General features: G+C 39.5%; 1 protein-coding gene across 27 annotated transcripts in view; it reads left to right on the top strand.

Moving 5' to 3' along the window:
• camk2g2 (calcium/calmodulin-dependent protein kinase (CaM kinase) II gamma 2) overlaps nt 1-18,184 on the top strand; it is a 76,820-nt gene that overhangs the window by 32,184 nt on the left and 26,452 nt on the right. For all 27 annotated transcript variants that reach the window (XM_085181697.1, XM_085181706.1, XM_085181702.1 and 24 more), the window contains exons 3-9: nt 1,942-2,001; nt 4,835-4,889; nt 5,210-5,275; nt 8,038-8,110; nt 12,770-12,872; nt 14,066-14,149; nt 14,518-14,612. In XM_085181697.1, the coding sequence (XP_085037823.1) occupies nt 1,942-2,001; nt 4,835-4,889; nt 5,210-5,275; nt 8,038-8,110; nt 12,770-12,872; nt 14,066-14,149; nt 14,518-14,612 (536 nt within the window). The remainder of the gene's footprint in view (nt 1-1,941; nt 2,002-4,834; nt 4,890-5,209; nt 5,276-8,037; nt 8,111-12,769; nt 12,873-14,065; nt 14,150-14,517; nt 14,613-18,184) is intronic.

Raw genomic sequence — 18,184 nt, 5'->3', positions numbered from 1 at the left:
ACATAACAAAACTGGAAAATTCCTGTTTTTAAAAAATACCTAAGATGTTCCAACACCTCCCAAAGCTTTGGCTGGACAATGATTAGGACAGTCTACCATATTTGTTACTATTTTTCAGTTTCAGATCATTCTCTGTAAACCCTAGAGATTTTGTGTGAAAAAGTCTCAGTAGTAGTAGTTTCTAAAACACTAAGACCTATCTTTCTGGCAAAACAACAATGTCATGTTTAAAGACACCTAAATTGTAACTACTGGATCTGTGCAACCAGTCTGCCTGACAAATGCAGCTGCGTACACACACATTTAAAAAAAAAAAAAACAGCTTAAAACTCATATTTTTAAACCTGCTTTTGGTCGATTTTTGTTTTTATGTTTTAGCTTCTGTGAAGCACTTTGTGATTTTATTCTTGAAAGGTGCTATATAAATAAAATTTTGCTTACTTACATCTTCATTCCGATGTTCGACTTAAATTTCAGCAGGTCGTCTGGACCGTGCTTGCCCTCCTAAATGCATTAAGTTGTTGAACAGATGTTTACAGTGAAGTGCCTGGTGAATGTATATTGATAGCCATATAAGTTGGGCAGAACAAGTTGTGTTCACAACAGGAGCCGTACTTCTGCTTAGAGTTGTACATATCTGTAGCTTCTATGATAGAAAACAAATAACTCATTTTTGTTTCCAATTGGGTTTATTTGATGTGTTTATGTAGCGTATATAGTACAACGTTAGTTTCCCCCCGATACTAAATTCAAAGGTTTTCAAAAGGTTTACAAAAAAAGCAGTAAGGAATTGGTGACTGTGATTTTCTGCTTCAGTGAAAAAAGATATTGTCAGACAATATAAAGATATATCAAGAAGATAATCTATTATGCAATTACAAAATGATGGTCAAACTAATGTTTTTGGGATTAGGGATGTCCAGTGTCTCTAGCCCTCTGTCGCGAAGTCCAACCGAAACACATAGGCATACACACAGAGGTCTGTGCACCCACGTAAGCACTCCATCTGTCCACTGAGACCAGCAGCTGGTTGGTGGCAGGAAAGCCCAACATAAACCTGACCTCTTAGACCCTGCAACAGGACATGCCATCCATTGTATCTACTGTATCTGTGCAACCAATCTGCCTGAAACATGCAGCTGCATACACACACATGCATGGACATCCTCCCCTTGCCATTAGAATCATTATCTGGACACTGATTGTATTAAGGGCAGACCCACAAGACTAATTTCACTAAGTGCAAAAAGCTTGTGCTTATTTTGTGTATGTCTGTGTGTGTACACTATACAGCTGTTTGTCTGCTTGTGTAATCATGCATTAGTTTACGGTCTCTGTTTTGGCCTCTTACATCATCGGGCTCTGCTACTATGAAGTGTTTTGCTGTTGTCTCCAGTTCAAGTTGATTGATTTTTGTCAAGTTTAGACGAAGAAAAATGATTGTTCTCAGTGGAGTGGGAGGAGCAGGAGAGGTTGGAGAGAAAAAGAAATGAAGTATGTTCATATGTTTGTGTGTAACCAGTTTAGAGTTGAAAGAACATTTTTAATCAAGTCGCAAAGTCGCTGGTGCAGGCAGTTCTGAAGTCCTACTAAACAAGATATCAACTTTTAATGTTTGCAAAAATCTGTTCTTTAGAAAAAGAAATAAATCATTTATTAGCACTTAAATTGTGAACACATGTTAAAAAGTTCTGCAGAAAAAGCTGTTTTCAAAGCGTGCTTTTGGAGAAGTGATGTTGAACACGGCCTGCAGTCAGTTGAGTGAATGTTATGGCTCTCCTTTTTTTGTGTACTTCAGCATTACGCCATTCTGTGTCCACTTACTCAGTGGATTTTGAGAAAGGGGTCTGTTCTGCATGCTGGACAAAAACAAAGTGATTTCTCCTCCTGGTACTATTACTGAGTGTTTACCATTTCCTCTCTGCTCTTTTCTATCCTCAGATCACCAGAAATTGGAGCGGGAGGCGAGGATCTGTCGCCTGCTGAAACATCCAAACATAGGTGAGTGACCTTTGGGAGCCAAGAGATTAAATGATTAGTGACACAGCTGTGATGCAGATGTTTCATGAAAACATCTGTAGAAATTTGAACAAAACAAAAGCTACAGCTTTTTTTTTTTTTGTTTCAGTTTTATTCAGACTAGAGATCAGAGTAGATCAACATTTAATGCTGTTGTATTTAATACAGTGTGTTACTTAAATAGGCCGTACATCGTCATTTGCTACAGAGATTTTGCCCTTAAGAATAACAGTTATGTGTGAGTAAATGCTTGACTGCTTTGATTGTTAGGCATCACCTCAGCTAATTTGAGGCTGTTAACTGGACCTCTTCATCATGTTTGTGTTTTTGGTGCTCATAAATTAGCACCTTGAGGTAACTTTTGTTGTGATTTGGTGTTATATAAATATAGTTGAATTGGATTGAACTGAATATTAGCACCCTTTAGCAGCTGTCGGTGTCTTAATGTTTATTTGAGTAACGGTTAAATGGGTACAGTCAGATACAAATAATGGACCTTAATGCAACAGCCCTGTAATAAATTCTGTCTTTCAGAACTTGTCGTGAGCACTTTTGGATAAATAGTTCTAGAAACAGTTCTCAGTTCACCTTCATTAACATCTTAGAAGCTTCAGTTTGTGAACATGTGTTTTGATAATCGTATTCAAGCCATTCCTATCAGGGAGGATGGGCTTAAGAACAGAAAACGTGTTACAGCCATATTCACTTCTGTTTTTCAGGGGCTTTTTGCTTTATACCTATACTTCATCACATGAAACATGCTCAGTTGCTTACAGATCAGATTTGGCCAATATGAATGTGAAAACCAACAGTTTCCCTTAAAGCTGAAACCTTGTGGTTGCCCAGTTTTTTATATAGAACCAAAACAGCAACAACAACTGCACCAAAGTTGGGTTTCATTTCAGTGTTGTTCAGTTTAATAATAACTTTGAAGCAAATGGCCCCAGGTGATATGCAAATCAGCCAGTTACCTGGCCTGTCACTGTGTGGGATATTTGCATGGTGCAACTGGCCAGCAGCCAACAAGACAAAGTGAGTCTGAACGCCAACACATGCTCAGTCAGCTGGTCGCACTAATGCGATCAGCGCTGTTTACTTTGTGTACTGTGCGTCATTGTTTTGTGTATGTGACACTGAATAGTTAATGGCCACTAGATATTTCCCTCAAAATTACCACCAAGTAAACAGAGAGCAAAGACACTAAAAATAGTTCTTTATTTGATCCTTACACTGACGCTTGCAAAAAAACAACAACTGTATTACTACTTAATTTGCAATTTGCAAGCTTGATGGTCTTGATGTTCACGTTTTTGTTCACTAGGTGTTTAGCATTGGGAATCACAGTTTTGACCAGAGGGTCACAAACTGGTTTCTAGACCTTTTTGACTTGGCTTGTAGTTGTTATACAGGGTGGGCCATTTATATGGATACACCGTAATAACATGGGCATGGTTGGTGATATTAAAGTCCTGTTTGTGGCATATTAGTATATGTGAGGGGGAAAACTCCTCAAGATGGGTGGTGGCCATGGTGGCCATTTAGAAGACGGCCATCTTGGATACAACTTTTGTTTTTCCAATAGGAAGAGGGACATGTGACACATCAAACTTATTGGTAATGTCACAAGAAAAAAAAATGGTGTGCTTGGTTTCAACGTAACTTTATTCTTTCATGAGTTATTTACAAGTTTCTGACCACTTGTAAAATGTGTTCAATGTGCTGACCATTGTGTTGGATTGTCAATGCAACCCTCTTCTCCCACTCTTCACACACTGATAGCAACACCGCAGGAGAAATGCCAGCACAGGCATCCAGTATCCCTAGTTTCAGGTGCTGCACATCTCGTATCTTCACACCATAGACAATTGCCTTCAGATGACCCCAAAGATAAAAGTCTAAGGGGGTCAGATCGGGAGACCTTGGGGGCCATTCAACTGGCCCACGACGACCAATCCACTTTCCAGGAAACTGTTCATCTGGGAATGCTCGGACCTGGCACCCATAATGTGGTGGTGCACCATCTTGCTGGAAAAACTCAGGGAACGTGCCAGCTTCAGTGCATAAAGACGGAAACACATCATGTAGCAATTTCAAGTATCCAGTGGCCTTGAGGTTTCCATTGATGAAGAATGGACCCACTATCGTTGTACCCCACATACCACACCAAACCATCACTTTTGTTGTTCAAACAGTCTTGGAGGGATCCATCCAATGTGGGTTTGTGTCAAACCAATAGCAGTGGTTTTGTTTGTTAACTTCACCATTCACATAAAAGTTTGCCTCATCACTGAACAAAATCTTCTGCGTGAACTGAGGCTCCTGTTCCAATTTTTGTTTTGCCCATTCTGCAAATTCTGTGCACCGATCTGGGTCATCCTTGTTGAGATGCTGCAGTAGCTGCAGTTCGTAAGGGTGTCATTTGTGAGTTGCTAATATCCACCGAAGGGATGTTCGACTAATGCCACTCTCCAGTGACATGTGGCGAGTGCTATGCTGTGGGTTTTCTTGCGTCCACATTTTGGCAAATCCAACACTGAACCAGTTGGATGGTAACTGTAGCATGGGAGATGGGTGGTCTCATAGGGTGTCTTGCATTGAAATCTGCTGCAATGACCTGGTTACTGCGTTCACCAGATATCAACACAATTTCGATCCGCTCCTCACGTGTTAACCTCTTCGACATGTCAATGGCTGTGATCAACTAACAAGCCTGAAGTGACTGCACGCAACCTCCAACCTAAACACCTAAAGTTGATTTGCAGATTTTTATTTGATGGCTCTTTCTGTTTCTTTCTGTGTTTTTCTCCCTCACTAGTACGACTGCATGACAGCATTGCAGAGGAAGGCTTCCATTACCTTGTCTTTGACCTGTGAGTGAATCACAGTACCACACAAACACACACATGCACAGATTACCAGTTCAGGCCTTTCTTTCTCTGTTGAGCAATTTTTGTTTATTGTCTAGAGGTAATGACTCCAACTTCACAAAAATAACTCACTTTTTCTCATGTGTTAGTCCACAAATAGCAGTTAATTGGGGTAAAAATGGAAAAAAAGACAAACTGATCTTTAAAAAGCATGTTTTGGTGACATTGTCTGCAGTATGCTTGTTTTCCATCTGTGCTGGGGATCTTCACTCAGAAATAAACACAAAATACAAAGTTTCTATTTTTCATGTATGTTTCCGCAGAGTCACTGGAGGCGAGCTGTTTGAGGACATTGTCGCCAGAGAGTACTACAGTGAAGCAGATGCCAGGTACACTAAGTTAGCACAAAATTGATTTTTGTGCCTTTTTGTTTTTGGTTGCTGTGGACTGTCATAAAATGTTTTGCGATTTGAATCTGTGTTAATGTACTTTGTGCTGTAGCAGCAGAACCAGGGCTTTCTGGCACAACCTGTATACACTTTATTTTGGACCAAGTGACTCGGTGCTTTTAAATTTCATTAATAAACAATGACAAAGCTGTCCTCTGAGTTTAAAACTTATTTTTAGTTTGTTGTCCGAAGTTGAGGTTTGTTTTTCTTCTGAAGCGCATTACCTACATGCCTAAGCGCTTAACCATGATGTAAAAGCTTTTAATCAGTTAGATAATGACTTGAATAGCAGAATTTAAAAAATATGTCAAAACATGCAATAGAGAATGTGAAAGGCAATCAATAGAGTTAAGGCAAGTACAAGAGGAAAATAGTCCAATAAGCATTATGCTAGATTAGGCTGAAGAAAAAATAGGCTCAGTAACACATGTAAAATAATAAATGTCATATATGTGTATGAGGAAGCTGGGTAGGGACAGAATAAATGGCGGGATAAATTTTAAGTCCTGTTGTGCTCTAATTTGGACACTCTTGATTCTGTCTTGCAGAGAGATGACAATACTCCCTAAATCTGTCTCTGCGCCCCCTCCCGCTGCTGTCCCTTACTTCACCTTTACTAAATGCCAAGCTCAATTTATTTTAAGAGAAATAATAGCAACTTTAACTGAGCCGAAAGAATTGTAGATATGCATGCTGAGGACAAGCTTACATAAGACTCCCCCCTCACACCCTGCCCACATTTCTTTCGTCACATTCATTTACTTAAAAAATGCACCACATACTTCTTCTTGCACCACTTATCCTCTGCTCAAAGTACACAGAAATGTTGCTCAAAGATTGCAGGTACATTTATAAATCTTACATGGCTCATGGGGGGTTCATAAATAAATCAGGTGTTTAGATTAGTGTAATGTGGGGCTTTAGTCAGCCAAATTGTTGGTTGACTGAACTGTTACCTTCTAATCAGTTGATCTGTTGCTGGGGTAGGTTTGATTATGCACTTAATCTGTAGTTTGACTATCTGTCACAATGTGTTGAGTGCACTCTACCTTCTAGCCTTTTTAGCCTGATCTAATTATAAAGAGATATAAAAAGCTAGAATATTAAATTATTTAAACGGTGTTATTTTAAGCAAATATAACCACAGACTCTGAGCCATTTTTTCCATTTAGATTGGAGAGTTTAGATCCTTGGATGAACTATTGACATCATGGCTGGATACAGTTTGCTTTTTAAAATAGTAACAAGACCAAACAACAGTTTCGACGTGTTCACACATACAGAAAGCCTAAAACCTTACCTTGCTGCTAGTTAAGTGCTTTATAGTTTTGCGTTCATCATCGTCTCACAGAAAAACCTCAGTAAATGCAAACATTTTAAGCTGTTAGTCGCTCTTAGGATTGGGCATCTACAGTCATGTGAACAGGCAGGTGGAGTCTTTTCCTCAGCTATCGAAAATAATGAATCAGGCCAAAAACTGTCAATGCTGCACTTTTCTCTTTGAGAGTATACCCCTGTATATCCAAATAATAATAATTTTTTATTGACTTGGGTTTTTGCGCCTTCGTTAGATAGCACAGTAAAGAGAGACCGGAAGGCAGGGAGAAAGAGGAAGACATGCAGCAAAAAGCCACTGGTCAGAATCAAACTACTGCATTCAGCCTTGCGGCATATAACTGAGACTACAGCCTCAGTGTCAAAATGAGCAACAGGAAATGATTTTGTGTTACCCATCAACCACTAGAATGTTGCAAATTTGGTGAAAAAGACCCTGGTTGCAAGGATTTAGTTGATCAGCCAAAAAAAAGTTAGACAAAATTCTCCTGTAAGGGCGAGGTAAATGTGATTTACGGGCACATTTTCTGAAAGGGTCTCCTTCAAGACATTGATAGTGCTTCTCTGGCTGAAGTAGCCACACAGCAACCATAACTAGAGAGCAGCTCTTTTCTCACCTCTACACTGCTGGTGTGAAGGGGATGTGAATGCCAGTTTAGCATCTGAAACACTCACTCACACACACGCACACACACCCCTACACCCTTCCTGTGTTGCATTGTGGGTGTCTGTTGCCACGGACCCACAGCCACTAATGATCTGACATTTGTAGCCACTTTGTGATTGGCCAGCTGAGCAGAACTAAGGAAGCAGTGGGAGAGCAGAGCATTGTATTCCTCTTTGTAGCCCTCCGTTCTCTGTAACAGGTTGCAGTGTCTCTTTAGAAAGAGTGTCTGGAAATGGGTCCCTGTATTTTCTGTACCCTGCTTTCTTTTTCACCGTGTCATCCATGGGCCACTTGGGATGACTGAGGCCATAACCTGGCTCTTAATGCAGGGTTACGTCAAGGCTCTGGGTGTTTTTGGTTGCATATAATAATGGCAAAGCTTAAAGCGCTTCGTAATTTTGTTATGTGCCCAGTGGAAGAGCTGTCTACCAATTTACTTTAATACTGTGACACTATACAGTGTGAACAACAGAAACCTGTTCAACCATATCCTCTTTTTTTAAATCTTTTTTGTGGCATTTCTGTCTTTACTCGTATGCTTGTCGTGTACTTTAACTGTCACGTAATATGAATTCCACTAAACTAAACTAGTTTCTTCTTCTTCTTTTTTAAAACTTTTGCTTCAGTCTGCATTTGTGATCTCCTGTGGATTGACGAATGTGTCTGTCTTGTGCTCCTCATCCTTCTCTGTCTCTTCCAGCCACTGCATTAATCAGATCCTGGAGAGCGTCAGCCACATCCACCAGCACGATATTGTCCACAGGGACCTCAAGGTGAGTGATCACACACCTCTGGTGAATATCGAAGTACCTTGTATACTATATAAATCACTTGAATAGTGACTAGCACTTTGTTGTAAATGAAGATTAAAGACGTGTGGAAATTCACATCATGTCTGAGCGCTCTTGCACACACACGTACAGACGTCACGCAGTGACGTTTAGACCAACTTAAGGGATGAGCGTCATCCTTCTGCTCACCGGCTTTCTTCTGCATTCCCAATCCTCTGCCTACACCCCTTCTCCCTTTTATCCGTCTCCCTCCTTCCTCTCTATTGCTCTCTGCCCTCCTCCCCCTCTCCCTCCTGCACTGCTGAGGAGTGACGAAAGCAAACCAGCTGCTATTAATAGCGGGTCGGTGGGTGAGATGACGGCCAGTGACGATTTCCCTTGCAGCAAGTCTGTGCACCCCTGGCAGAAACCAAAACCACTCTGCAGCTGTGCGCTTTCAAATTTCGTTAATTTTAACGTTAATACAATAATATTAAATAAAGACAAGACTAATCTGAGATCTAAACACCTGGGTAATTGTACCAGTACTAAGTTCAGAGCCCTAAACTTTTAAGGTTACTTAACTGTCTGTCTACTTTTATGTGACAGTGTAAAATTAAGCCATTACTCTGAGGGTAAATAGACGAACATAATTGGACGATGCACAATCGTTTTTTATGCGAGTGGTGTAAATGGACTTGTGTTACTTCTCATTGATTTTTTTATTTTTATTTTATTTATTTATTTTTTTTAGCTTGCCAGTGGATGTCAGTATCAAATGCACTTGGAGAGGGAAGAGGTTTAGAAAGATGATAATGATGATAGATGATGAGGGCTATGGACAGCAATGTATTAGATTAGTTGTTAATGTACAACTCCCTTTTCATGTTTCATAACTGCTTTCATGCTGCACTATTATAGTCTTCTCAAATGGTACACTAGCATACAATTACACACTCCGATGACCTGCTGGTGGGGCAGCTATTATAAACCCATTCTTTAATGTCTGGATATTGTTCCAAAATCCTAAACATATCAGGCTGAATTTGCAAATAACTAATTGAAATATGTCTGTTTAATAGAATAAACACTATCAAAACTAGAAGTCTTGGATATTTTATATAGTACAGACTTCATTATATATCACATTATATGCATTTGGCATGCATTTGCCCAAAGCAATTTACAGTAAGTGCATTATCATCATAGTTGCTTAAATGATGAGCTGGAAAAAACGGAGTCAGGGAAAATACTGGAACAGTCTGGCAGAGTGCTTAAAAATTATTTTTAGCCAACCGTGAACCTGTAGAAGTCGAGATTTTTGCCATTAGGGCTAAAGCGTGTAACTTGCATACTGATGTAGTGAATTTATTAGTAAATAATTGTTATTTTCCACCTGTCAGTGATTACAGAGTAGCACGATGACTCATCCAGAGTTATTTTAGTGTTGATGAGTGTAAGGCTATTATTCACTATCTCTTAGCTCGGTTTTGGTCTCTACTATCACACACTATCACACATTTTCTATCAGCAAGTTTCTTATTGTGTCTTTTTTATCCGGGTTGGTTGTGCAAAACAAGTGTTGAGGCTATTTAAGGTGAGAGAGAGAACCAGACACTGGCAACTAAAAATGTGATTAAAGGGACCCTTTCATAGTGACACAGTTTCACTTTGATTTGACACATTGTTATTATAAATATATAGATATATTTTTTTAGCAGCTGTCAAACTACTGATCTGGTAATCTTTACACTGTCAGTGACTAATTGCTTAATGTAGTCATGTATTTAACAACGCAGAGTGAATACCAGAATCAAAAACTCCAGTGTCACTCTGCATTTGCTTAATGCACAAATACACTTGCTAAAGTATTTTATCTGTCTATGCATTTGTTTTTCAATGAAGAGGGTCTTAAAAGCATTACAATCCCTGATTTCATCACATAGGAAATACTCTGATTTTGTTTATTTTTGTTTTGTTTTTTACCCACAAGAGCATCCAGGGGATAGAGCGGCTGAATGCAGTACCTGCATTCGAGCCATAAAAATACCAATAATGGCATTGAAGTGTGCCACGGAGAGGTGTGACCTCACTCGCAGACGCATGTCATATTTTTCGCCTCTCTGTCATCCTGAAAGGGCCACTCGCTCAAGGGAAAACAAGAATTCGAAAGAAAGAGTTGAGTGCTGTCAGCTGGTGGCAGACTGGGTTGTCATGGTAACTATAGGGTGAGGTCACCCGGCTGCTGCAGCACCAGCGTAGGGACTGATTATGCCACCTCCCATTTATCTATCTCTATCAGTCTGTCCCTCTGTTCTTCTGTTGCTTTTACTTGCCCTCTTTTTGGTCTCTTTTTCCCATTATTTCAGCTCTGCCCTGTTGGGTGGGTTGTGGGGTGGGGGTAGCAGGAGGGGAGGGGTGGAAAACTACACAGGGAGGGATAGACTGACAGATGAGAAGAAACGGACTAAGAGCCCAGCGACTGCTGATACAAGCTTCTGACATCCATCCATCCATCCATCTGTCCAGTTATGAGGCACTGAGGACTGCTAACAACTACAAAGACTTCTGCCCTTAACACAGACACACACACACAAACATAGACACGTCAGGCCTGACACTTGGGACTTGTAGTCTTGAGTGCAGAGCCGCACCATTTATCCTGCTCAGGCTCACCATTAGACCCCAGTAACACCTGGGATTAAGTTGACACTATCTGGATCTGATCACAGGCATTGCTACATCTGGGAGGTTAAGCTTTTAGCAGTGGCATTGTGGTGCAGTGGTTACTGCTGTTGCCTCAAAACAAGAAGGTTCTGAGGCGTTTCCACGTGGAGTTTGCATGTTCTCTCTGCACCTGTGTGGGTACAACTTTCCGCCACAGTCAAAAGGCATGTATGTGTGTGTTTGAGGGTGCAGTTGTACATGTCACTATGACTGACTTGCAGCCTTTGCGGTGTTGACCCCACGTTTTTGCCCAGTGTGAGTGGGGATAGGCTTCCAGCTCCATCCAACCCTGAATTGGAGAAGTAATTAGGAAAATTGGGGAAAGCTTTACCTGGACAATTTTAACTGTGGTTTTAACTTGAAATGATGAATCAGGTTTCTGAAGAACAAGGTTAGACTGTACGGACTTGTTTCACACGTGGTTGAGATCAGAATGCTGGCTGGATGTGATGTTGCAGTTTCCATTGCATTCTAACTAACTACACTCTGCACCAGCCTAATGTGAGACTTTAGGGCACCTTGTTTACCCCTCTGATTTTGAATAGCTGCTATGAAGAATTAAGGTGTAACTCTAAAATGTCAGAAACATGAAACCAGAAATTGCTAACAGAATGAAGTGAAGTCACATGGCAGAAAGAACCATGTTCTCAGTTAAGATGATATTCCTCATACTTTACTTAGAGCAGTATTAGTAACACGATCAAGCATGCAATGTTGCTTAAGCAGGATGAGTTCATTTTCAAATATATATTAAACATAATTATTATTTTGAATAATGGGGTCAGTATATGTGAAAGTAACCCCTGTGAGTCATAATTTCAGGCTACAGACTCCTCTAAATGCTCTGTTTAAGACATGGGCTATCCTTAATATTGGCCAGGTCTCTCTTGAAAAATAGATTTTAATCTCAATGAGACTTTTTACCTGGATAAATAAAGGATAATGAAATATGGCCATGCAGGTTAAACATCTAACTGTAAGAAGCCACACAGGCCTGCTGATCTACGATCTGATTATAAGGTGCAGTCATCAGAATAAAGTTGATTTAAAAGAAGGAAATGATGTGTTTAAATGGTGTTTTTCAAACACAGGATGAACTAATGTGCTCCATCAAGGCCCAGTACAAGAGTAATGAGGGTATTTTAACTTTAAGTAATCCAGAGCTACTACTCTAAGCTGGTCCCAGTTAAAGTCTGAGAGGGCTAAAGGTAGATACTGCCACTTGGACAGAGACAACCTGTAAATTATGTTTACCAGGTGTTGAGAATGAAAAACCTGAAACAAATTGAAATAAAATAATGCTACTCATAATCAAGTAACACGGTTAATCTATTTTTAAAAAAGCTGTGACATAAGGGAAAGAGGCAAAAGAGGAAATGAGTTAAAACACACTTGATGCATCCTTATGGTTGCCAAGTTTTGACCTTTTGCACGATAGTGTCATCAGAGGGACTGAGTAAGAATGCTGTGTTAAATCCTGTGACAGCTGATTGAAAAGGTCTTTGCTTTGGGCAAAACCATTGTAGCCAACTTGCCAGCATCATGGCTCATTACTACTGTAGATGTCATAATGCTCCTGCGGCCCATTCAGTCATCCAGACAGAAAGGACATTTCTCTAAGTCATGCACATGCTCATCTCTGTTGCCTCTAATCAAGTGTATGTTTATCACATAAAACAAGTTTGTTCAAGTACAAGTGTACCAATCTGCTATTATATTCATTATTTTTATTCTATTGGGGAATAGAAATAATTTACCAAAGGTTACCAAAAGGTGAGGATTTGTTTGTCCTTTATTTAATAATAATTACAGTTTATAACTTCTTTTCCAACTTGAGATTTGTCTGTCTGACAATAATAATAATAATAATAAAATCAGTCACTAGGGTAAAGGTATTCTTCATTCTGAAGAATTATTTGTGTCTCTGTATTGCAGCCAGAAAATTTGCTCCTGGCCAGTAAGATGAAGGGAGCGGCGGTGAAGCTTGCAGATTTTGGCCTCGCTATTGAGGTTCAAGGGGACCAGCAGGCGTGGTTTGGTAAGAAAGATCATTTATTAAATGTAATCTGTAGCATTTCAAATGATGTGTTGTTGATGTTCATGTGGCATCATAAATTTGAGGTTTACATTTAAAACAGCAGCAAACAGGATAGGCTTAAAGTGATATACAGTGCTGTGCAAAAGTCTTAGGGCAGCCCTCATATCTTTATCATTTGCTGGGAAAATTGGAACTTATTGAAATGTGTAAACATACATGGAAATACAGTATTTAATGCCAAAACAAAGTTTACAAAATTCTAACAAACTTTGCATTACCACCCTTATTCTTCAACATAGTCTGAAATGTCTTACGCACCCTTTCTTGTAAGTTATTTACCTTTTTCAGTCCAGGCTTCTTGAAGGACATGCAAAGCCCTTCTTTGGCTGTTGGCTGCCATTTATTCTATTCTCTCTGTCAAGATGATGTCACACTGTTTCGATAATTTTGGGAAGGCCAATCAATGACTCATAGCCTTCCACTGTCACTATTTGGGAATGCTTTAATGCAGCGGTCCCCAACCCCCGGGCCTCGGACCGGTACCGGTCCGTGAGTCGTTTGGTACCGGGCCGCGAGAGTTGAGGCTCAGGTGTGAAATGTATGGTTTTTAGCGGTTTTTAGCGGCTTTTAGCGTTATTTTGTTATCGTTTTAATCGTTAACTCGATTTTCCTCGGTCTTTTCACGTGTGTTATGAATAAATCTTCTTTTTTTCGGTACCGGTACTAGTTTTATTTTGTCGTATTTATCTGCGACACCTTAAAGGCCGGTCCGTGAAAATATTGTCGGGCATAAACCGGTCTGTGGCGCAAAAAAGGTTGGAGACCGCTGCTTTAATGCAAAGAATGTACTGAAAATGAGTGAAAAAGAAGACAATCTCCAAAGAAGAACTTGGATAGCTATTGCTCAAGTTCACTTTAAAAAAATACAAGAAAGATGGTCTTCTTGGAAGGAAAATATAAAGAAATTAGAAGAAGCTCAAGACTTATGCACAGTTCTGCTGGAGTAAGTAGCACAAAGAGATGAAGACTGTGAATGTTTAGATCATGTCAGCTCGCTAATTTGTTTAAAACACAGCGCTGGCACAAAGCACAGAAAGACGTATGAAACCTGTCATAATGTAGTAGTAGTAATCAGAAGTCACACTGTGTATTGTATGTAGGTATAACATGCTTGTATTTTTCTATATTTGCAGGTTTTGCAGGAACTCCGGGGTATCTGTCCCCAGAGGTGTTGAGAAAGGACCCATATGGCAAGCCAGTGGACATATGGGCATGTGGTCAGTCCTAAAGATTTCAGACTGTAGGCACAGTCATTTCCTAGCAGACCCGTTTTCACCATTTTTGTTAGATATGGGTTCACTACAGCATTATCATGTCTTTCACAACTCATGTGACTTTGCAATCTTTAAGCAACAACTTCATGAAACGTTCCTGTAACAGTCTTTTCCCTGCAGTAAGTTTTAGTTAAATATTTGATTGAGAGTTATGCTATATTCGGCCGAAACACAACCAGCCAGATTCATAAACAGCAGCCCACATCATTTTAAGTGATAAATACCCTTAACTCTGCTATAAGCCCAAATAAACATTTTTTTTTTCTTTTTAACTGTGTATGTACAGTATTTCTTACATTTGTGTGTGTCAGGTGTGATCCTGTATATCTTGCTGGTGGGCTACCCTCCATTCTGGGATGAGGACCAACACAAACTCTACCAACAAATTAAGGCCGGTGCTTATGATGTAAGTACTCACATTCTTGTATTAACCACCCTCTCCTTTTGAACTGTATTGTCATATGTGCAGACAGTTATGATGCAGAATAATGATTGCACTGTGCAGAACTGAATTCCAGCATGGCATTGTCAGTGGACGGAGAATATCACTTTGACTGTGTTTATATTTTCTGCGTACTGCAGACACAGCCAGCTACACAAACGACACAAGACTTTGTAATGTTTACATTTCCTAGGGAGGGACAAATCCCTATGACTCTCTGTGTCTGCTTTGGATTGTTGGTGTCGTGTTTGCAGGATTCTGAGCCATCAGAGTTACATTTTTTAACCTTGATGGTGGCTAAACTTGAATATAGTTTGTAAATATATACTGAAATACTAGTTGTTTGAACACAAGTTGAGTTTTTAACTCCTCCCAGAGTGCAGCATCAGGCTGGAGACGCAGCGTTTACAATTATGACATATTAGAGCTGATTTAAAACAAACAGATCCAGCATACACAGGACAATCTTGGCCTAAATATTGTATTTTATATAAGAGTCAACCGCTTGGTGAGTTAAACTGATATTCTCTCTATTAGTGCTTTTTCCATGCACGTCCATGCTTTTGCTATGCTAAACTATAGATAGATGCCTGAAGGTTTGTTAGTATAATTTTTCAAGTGACAGTTCCTTAGTAATCAGATCATAAAGCTTGTAAAACCTGTATTTAAATTATAAGTGAGTGTGTAAATAAGAGCCAGAGGCACTGTCAGCAGAGACAAACAAATGATGCTCACTAATAAAGGCTGTGCAAACAGACACACTGGGGGTGGAATTACCTGCAACCTGCATATGGTAAAAATTCGGTAGAATATGTATTTCTATAGCACTTTCTCATCAAACTTCAGATTACATTGTTGCTAGATTCAGCAACTTTTATTGGGATAAATAAAGTAGAAAAACATTGACAAATCTGTCGTTTACTGTTTCATGATCTGGTCATTGTGTGAGAGAAAGGTACTTTTTTGCTTCTATATTTCTCTATAATTGATCATTTTACTCCTAAAAAAAGCTCCAATCATAGCACAGCAACTATTATCAGGGTGTGTGGTACTTTTGTAGGATGATGCGGTTACAGGATCTGACCCAATCCACGTGCAAAATGATACTTGAAATCTGTTGAACCATAAAGCACATGTGCTACAGCAGCAGGAGACCACACTGGTTCCCACTCCTGTCAGCTGAGAACGAGGGACTGAAGCTGGAGCTGAAAAAGGCTCATCAACATTGCCCAATGGCTGATTGTAAAAGTGTGGCATGATGTGATGACTCTCAATTTGTGCTGCAACATTCTGATGGTAATGTTGGGATCTGGTGTAACAACATGAAAGTATGGAGCCTTTCTGCCTTGTATCGACTGTTCAGGCTGCTGATGGGGAAGGGGTTAAATATACTTGGCACACTTTAGCCCACTTTAGTATCAGTTGAGCACAACCTTCCTGAGTATTGTTATCGACCATGTCCATCCCTCTATGACCGCAGTGTCTTCTGATGGCTGCTTCCAGTTGAAAAATGCACACAAAGATCATCTCAAACTGTTTTCCAACACGACAATAAGTTCATTGTACTCAGATGGCCTCCACAGATCTTAATCCAGTAGAGCATCTTTGGGATCATTCGTCATGGACGTGCAGCCAACAAATCTGCAGCAACTTTGAAATGAAATGTCACATCGGTATGGATCAAAATCTCTCAAACTGTTTCCAGCACCTTGTTGAATCTATGCCTTAAAGAATTAAGGCAGTTCTGAAGGCAAAAGGGGGTCTTTACTTTAAAACTACTGTTTAAGCATTTACATTTGATTCAGAATATTACAAAAACCTTATTAACTAGAGCTTCAATAAGTGCTTTGGTCTTTAATGGAACACATAGTTTTGGGCGTATTCAGGGTTAGAGCAGGCGTTTTGCATTGTTTTTGTACCTGCATCTATGGAAATGAGAGTTAAGTTTCATGACATCTGTGAGGGAATTCGACCTGAATTCATGAAACTTTAATTGTCATACTCTTCATTTCCTGTTTCCAAATTAATTCATGTGTATTCGTAACTACAAGGCCGGAGCATCGAGATGAGCTCTGCAGGACACCATCACTTCAAGTGTTGTCAAATAACATGCTCTAAATTCTGTCATGCAAGTAATTTAGAAATTTAATTTTAGTTTTTAATGGCTTGCTACTTGGCATTGTATAACTTTCATCTTGCTGCAGAAAAAATAACTGATACACTATGGGAGAGCAATGGGCTTATTCATCAGCTCTCGTCATTGTCCTCTGGGAGATAGGTATTTATTACCCATATTAATTTACATAATTGGAAGCAACCACATCTAATGAATGTGCATAATATGAACAATAATATGAAGTGACTGACGAGCGCTTATAATAATGTGCACTTCTTGGATATCATCACTGTCACACAGATACCTTGAATTTCTGCTTTTTTCTTTCATCGGTAACTGACATCTGATATGTTTGAAGTAAAAGTCTGTTGAAAGCTTGCTTTGACTTTTAGCAGTAAACATGTCTGCTGACTCCACCCTTTTGTTATACCACTGAAATTGCCCATCAAAGACAGACAAATCGTTGCTCATCTTCACATATTAAGACTGTTCCAAAACAAATGAAGTCAAATATGTTTTAAAGAGAAACAAGCAAAATATACTTTTTTAAAATCACAAAAACAGTCACCTAAAGGTGTTGTATGTTGTTTATAAGGTAAAGACCCTGCAATGATATATACAGACATAAGAGGGAAATAACCGTTCCCCACAGGAGTGTGTACATGTATATCTTATTGGAAAGGTATGTGCCGTTTGTTGTTGCAGGGTACCTGCACAACACTTTTGTGTACAATATTGTGTTTCCTGTCTATGTGCGTATGTTCTGGTGCTAACTGTTGTTTGTTTGTACATGTGTGCTGCTCCTTCAACTGTGTCCAAGACAAATTAATCCTCAGAGAGAAAACAAAGGCCAATTTAACCTAATCTGTTCATGGGGGTGTTGTGATAGTGTTTTAATATGACAAATTAAAGATACACAAATTACTCACATGCCGTGGATGTTATTATGAGGTAACATTGATCAGCTGCTCATAGCCTGTAAAAATTTATGGACACGATTGGTTAGCACAAACAAAGTTATATTTATTAATGGATAAGAGCTGTCTGTAAATCTGCGTTTAGAGTATTACTTTTCATTGCTACAACCTCGCTTATGACTTGTGTTTGTTCCTGGTCTTGAGAGGTGTGGATATTTGCCCTACAGAGTTCAAAGTTGCAAGTTGCACAACCTTAATTCACTCAACCTGCCTCTGTAAATATCTTTTGCTGGAAATTTCCCTACCCTCCTTTGAATGCATGCACAATGAGGAGAGAGCTGCACCTTCTAAATGATCCTACAGTTTGCAGCTCTAATCTGTTACATGTTGGGTAAATACAGGAGCAAACACTGTAAGAAATCTGGTTCAGTCATTTAAATATCACAGTCAATTAAAAGAAAAGCTTTTACTACCATCTTTTTTGGATCATGTTTTTTTATTGC

The sequence above is a fragment of the Neolamprologus multifasciatus genome, chromosome 13, assembly GCF_963576455.1.
Source record: "Neolamprologus multifasciatus chromosome 13, fNeoMul1.2, whole genome shotgun sequence".
Lineage (NCBI taxonomy): Eukaryota > Metazoa > Chordata > Actinopteri > Cichliformes > Cichlidae > Neolamprologus > Neolamprologus multifasciatus.
The sequence above is the reverse complement of the archived record's forward strand: the minus strand, read 5'-3'. Positions and strand labels throughout refer to the sequence as shown.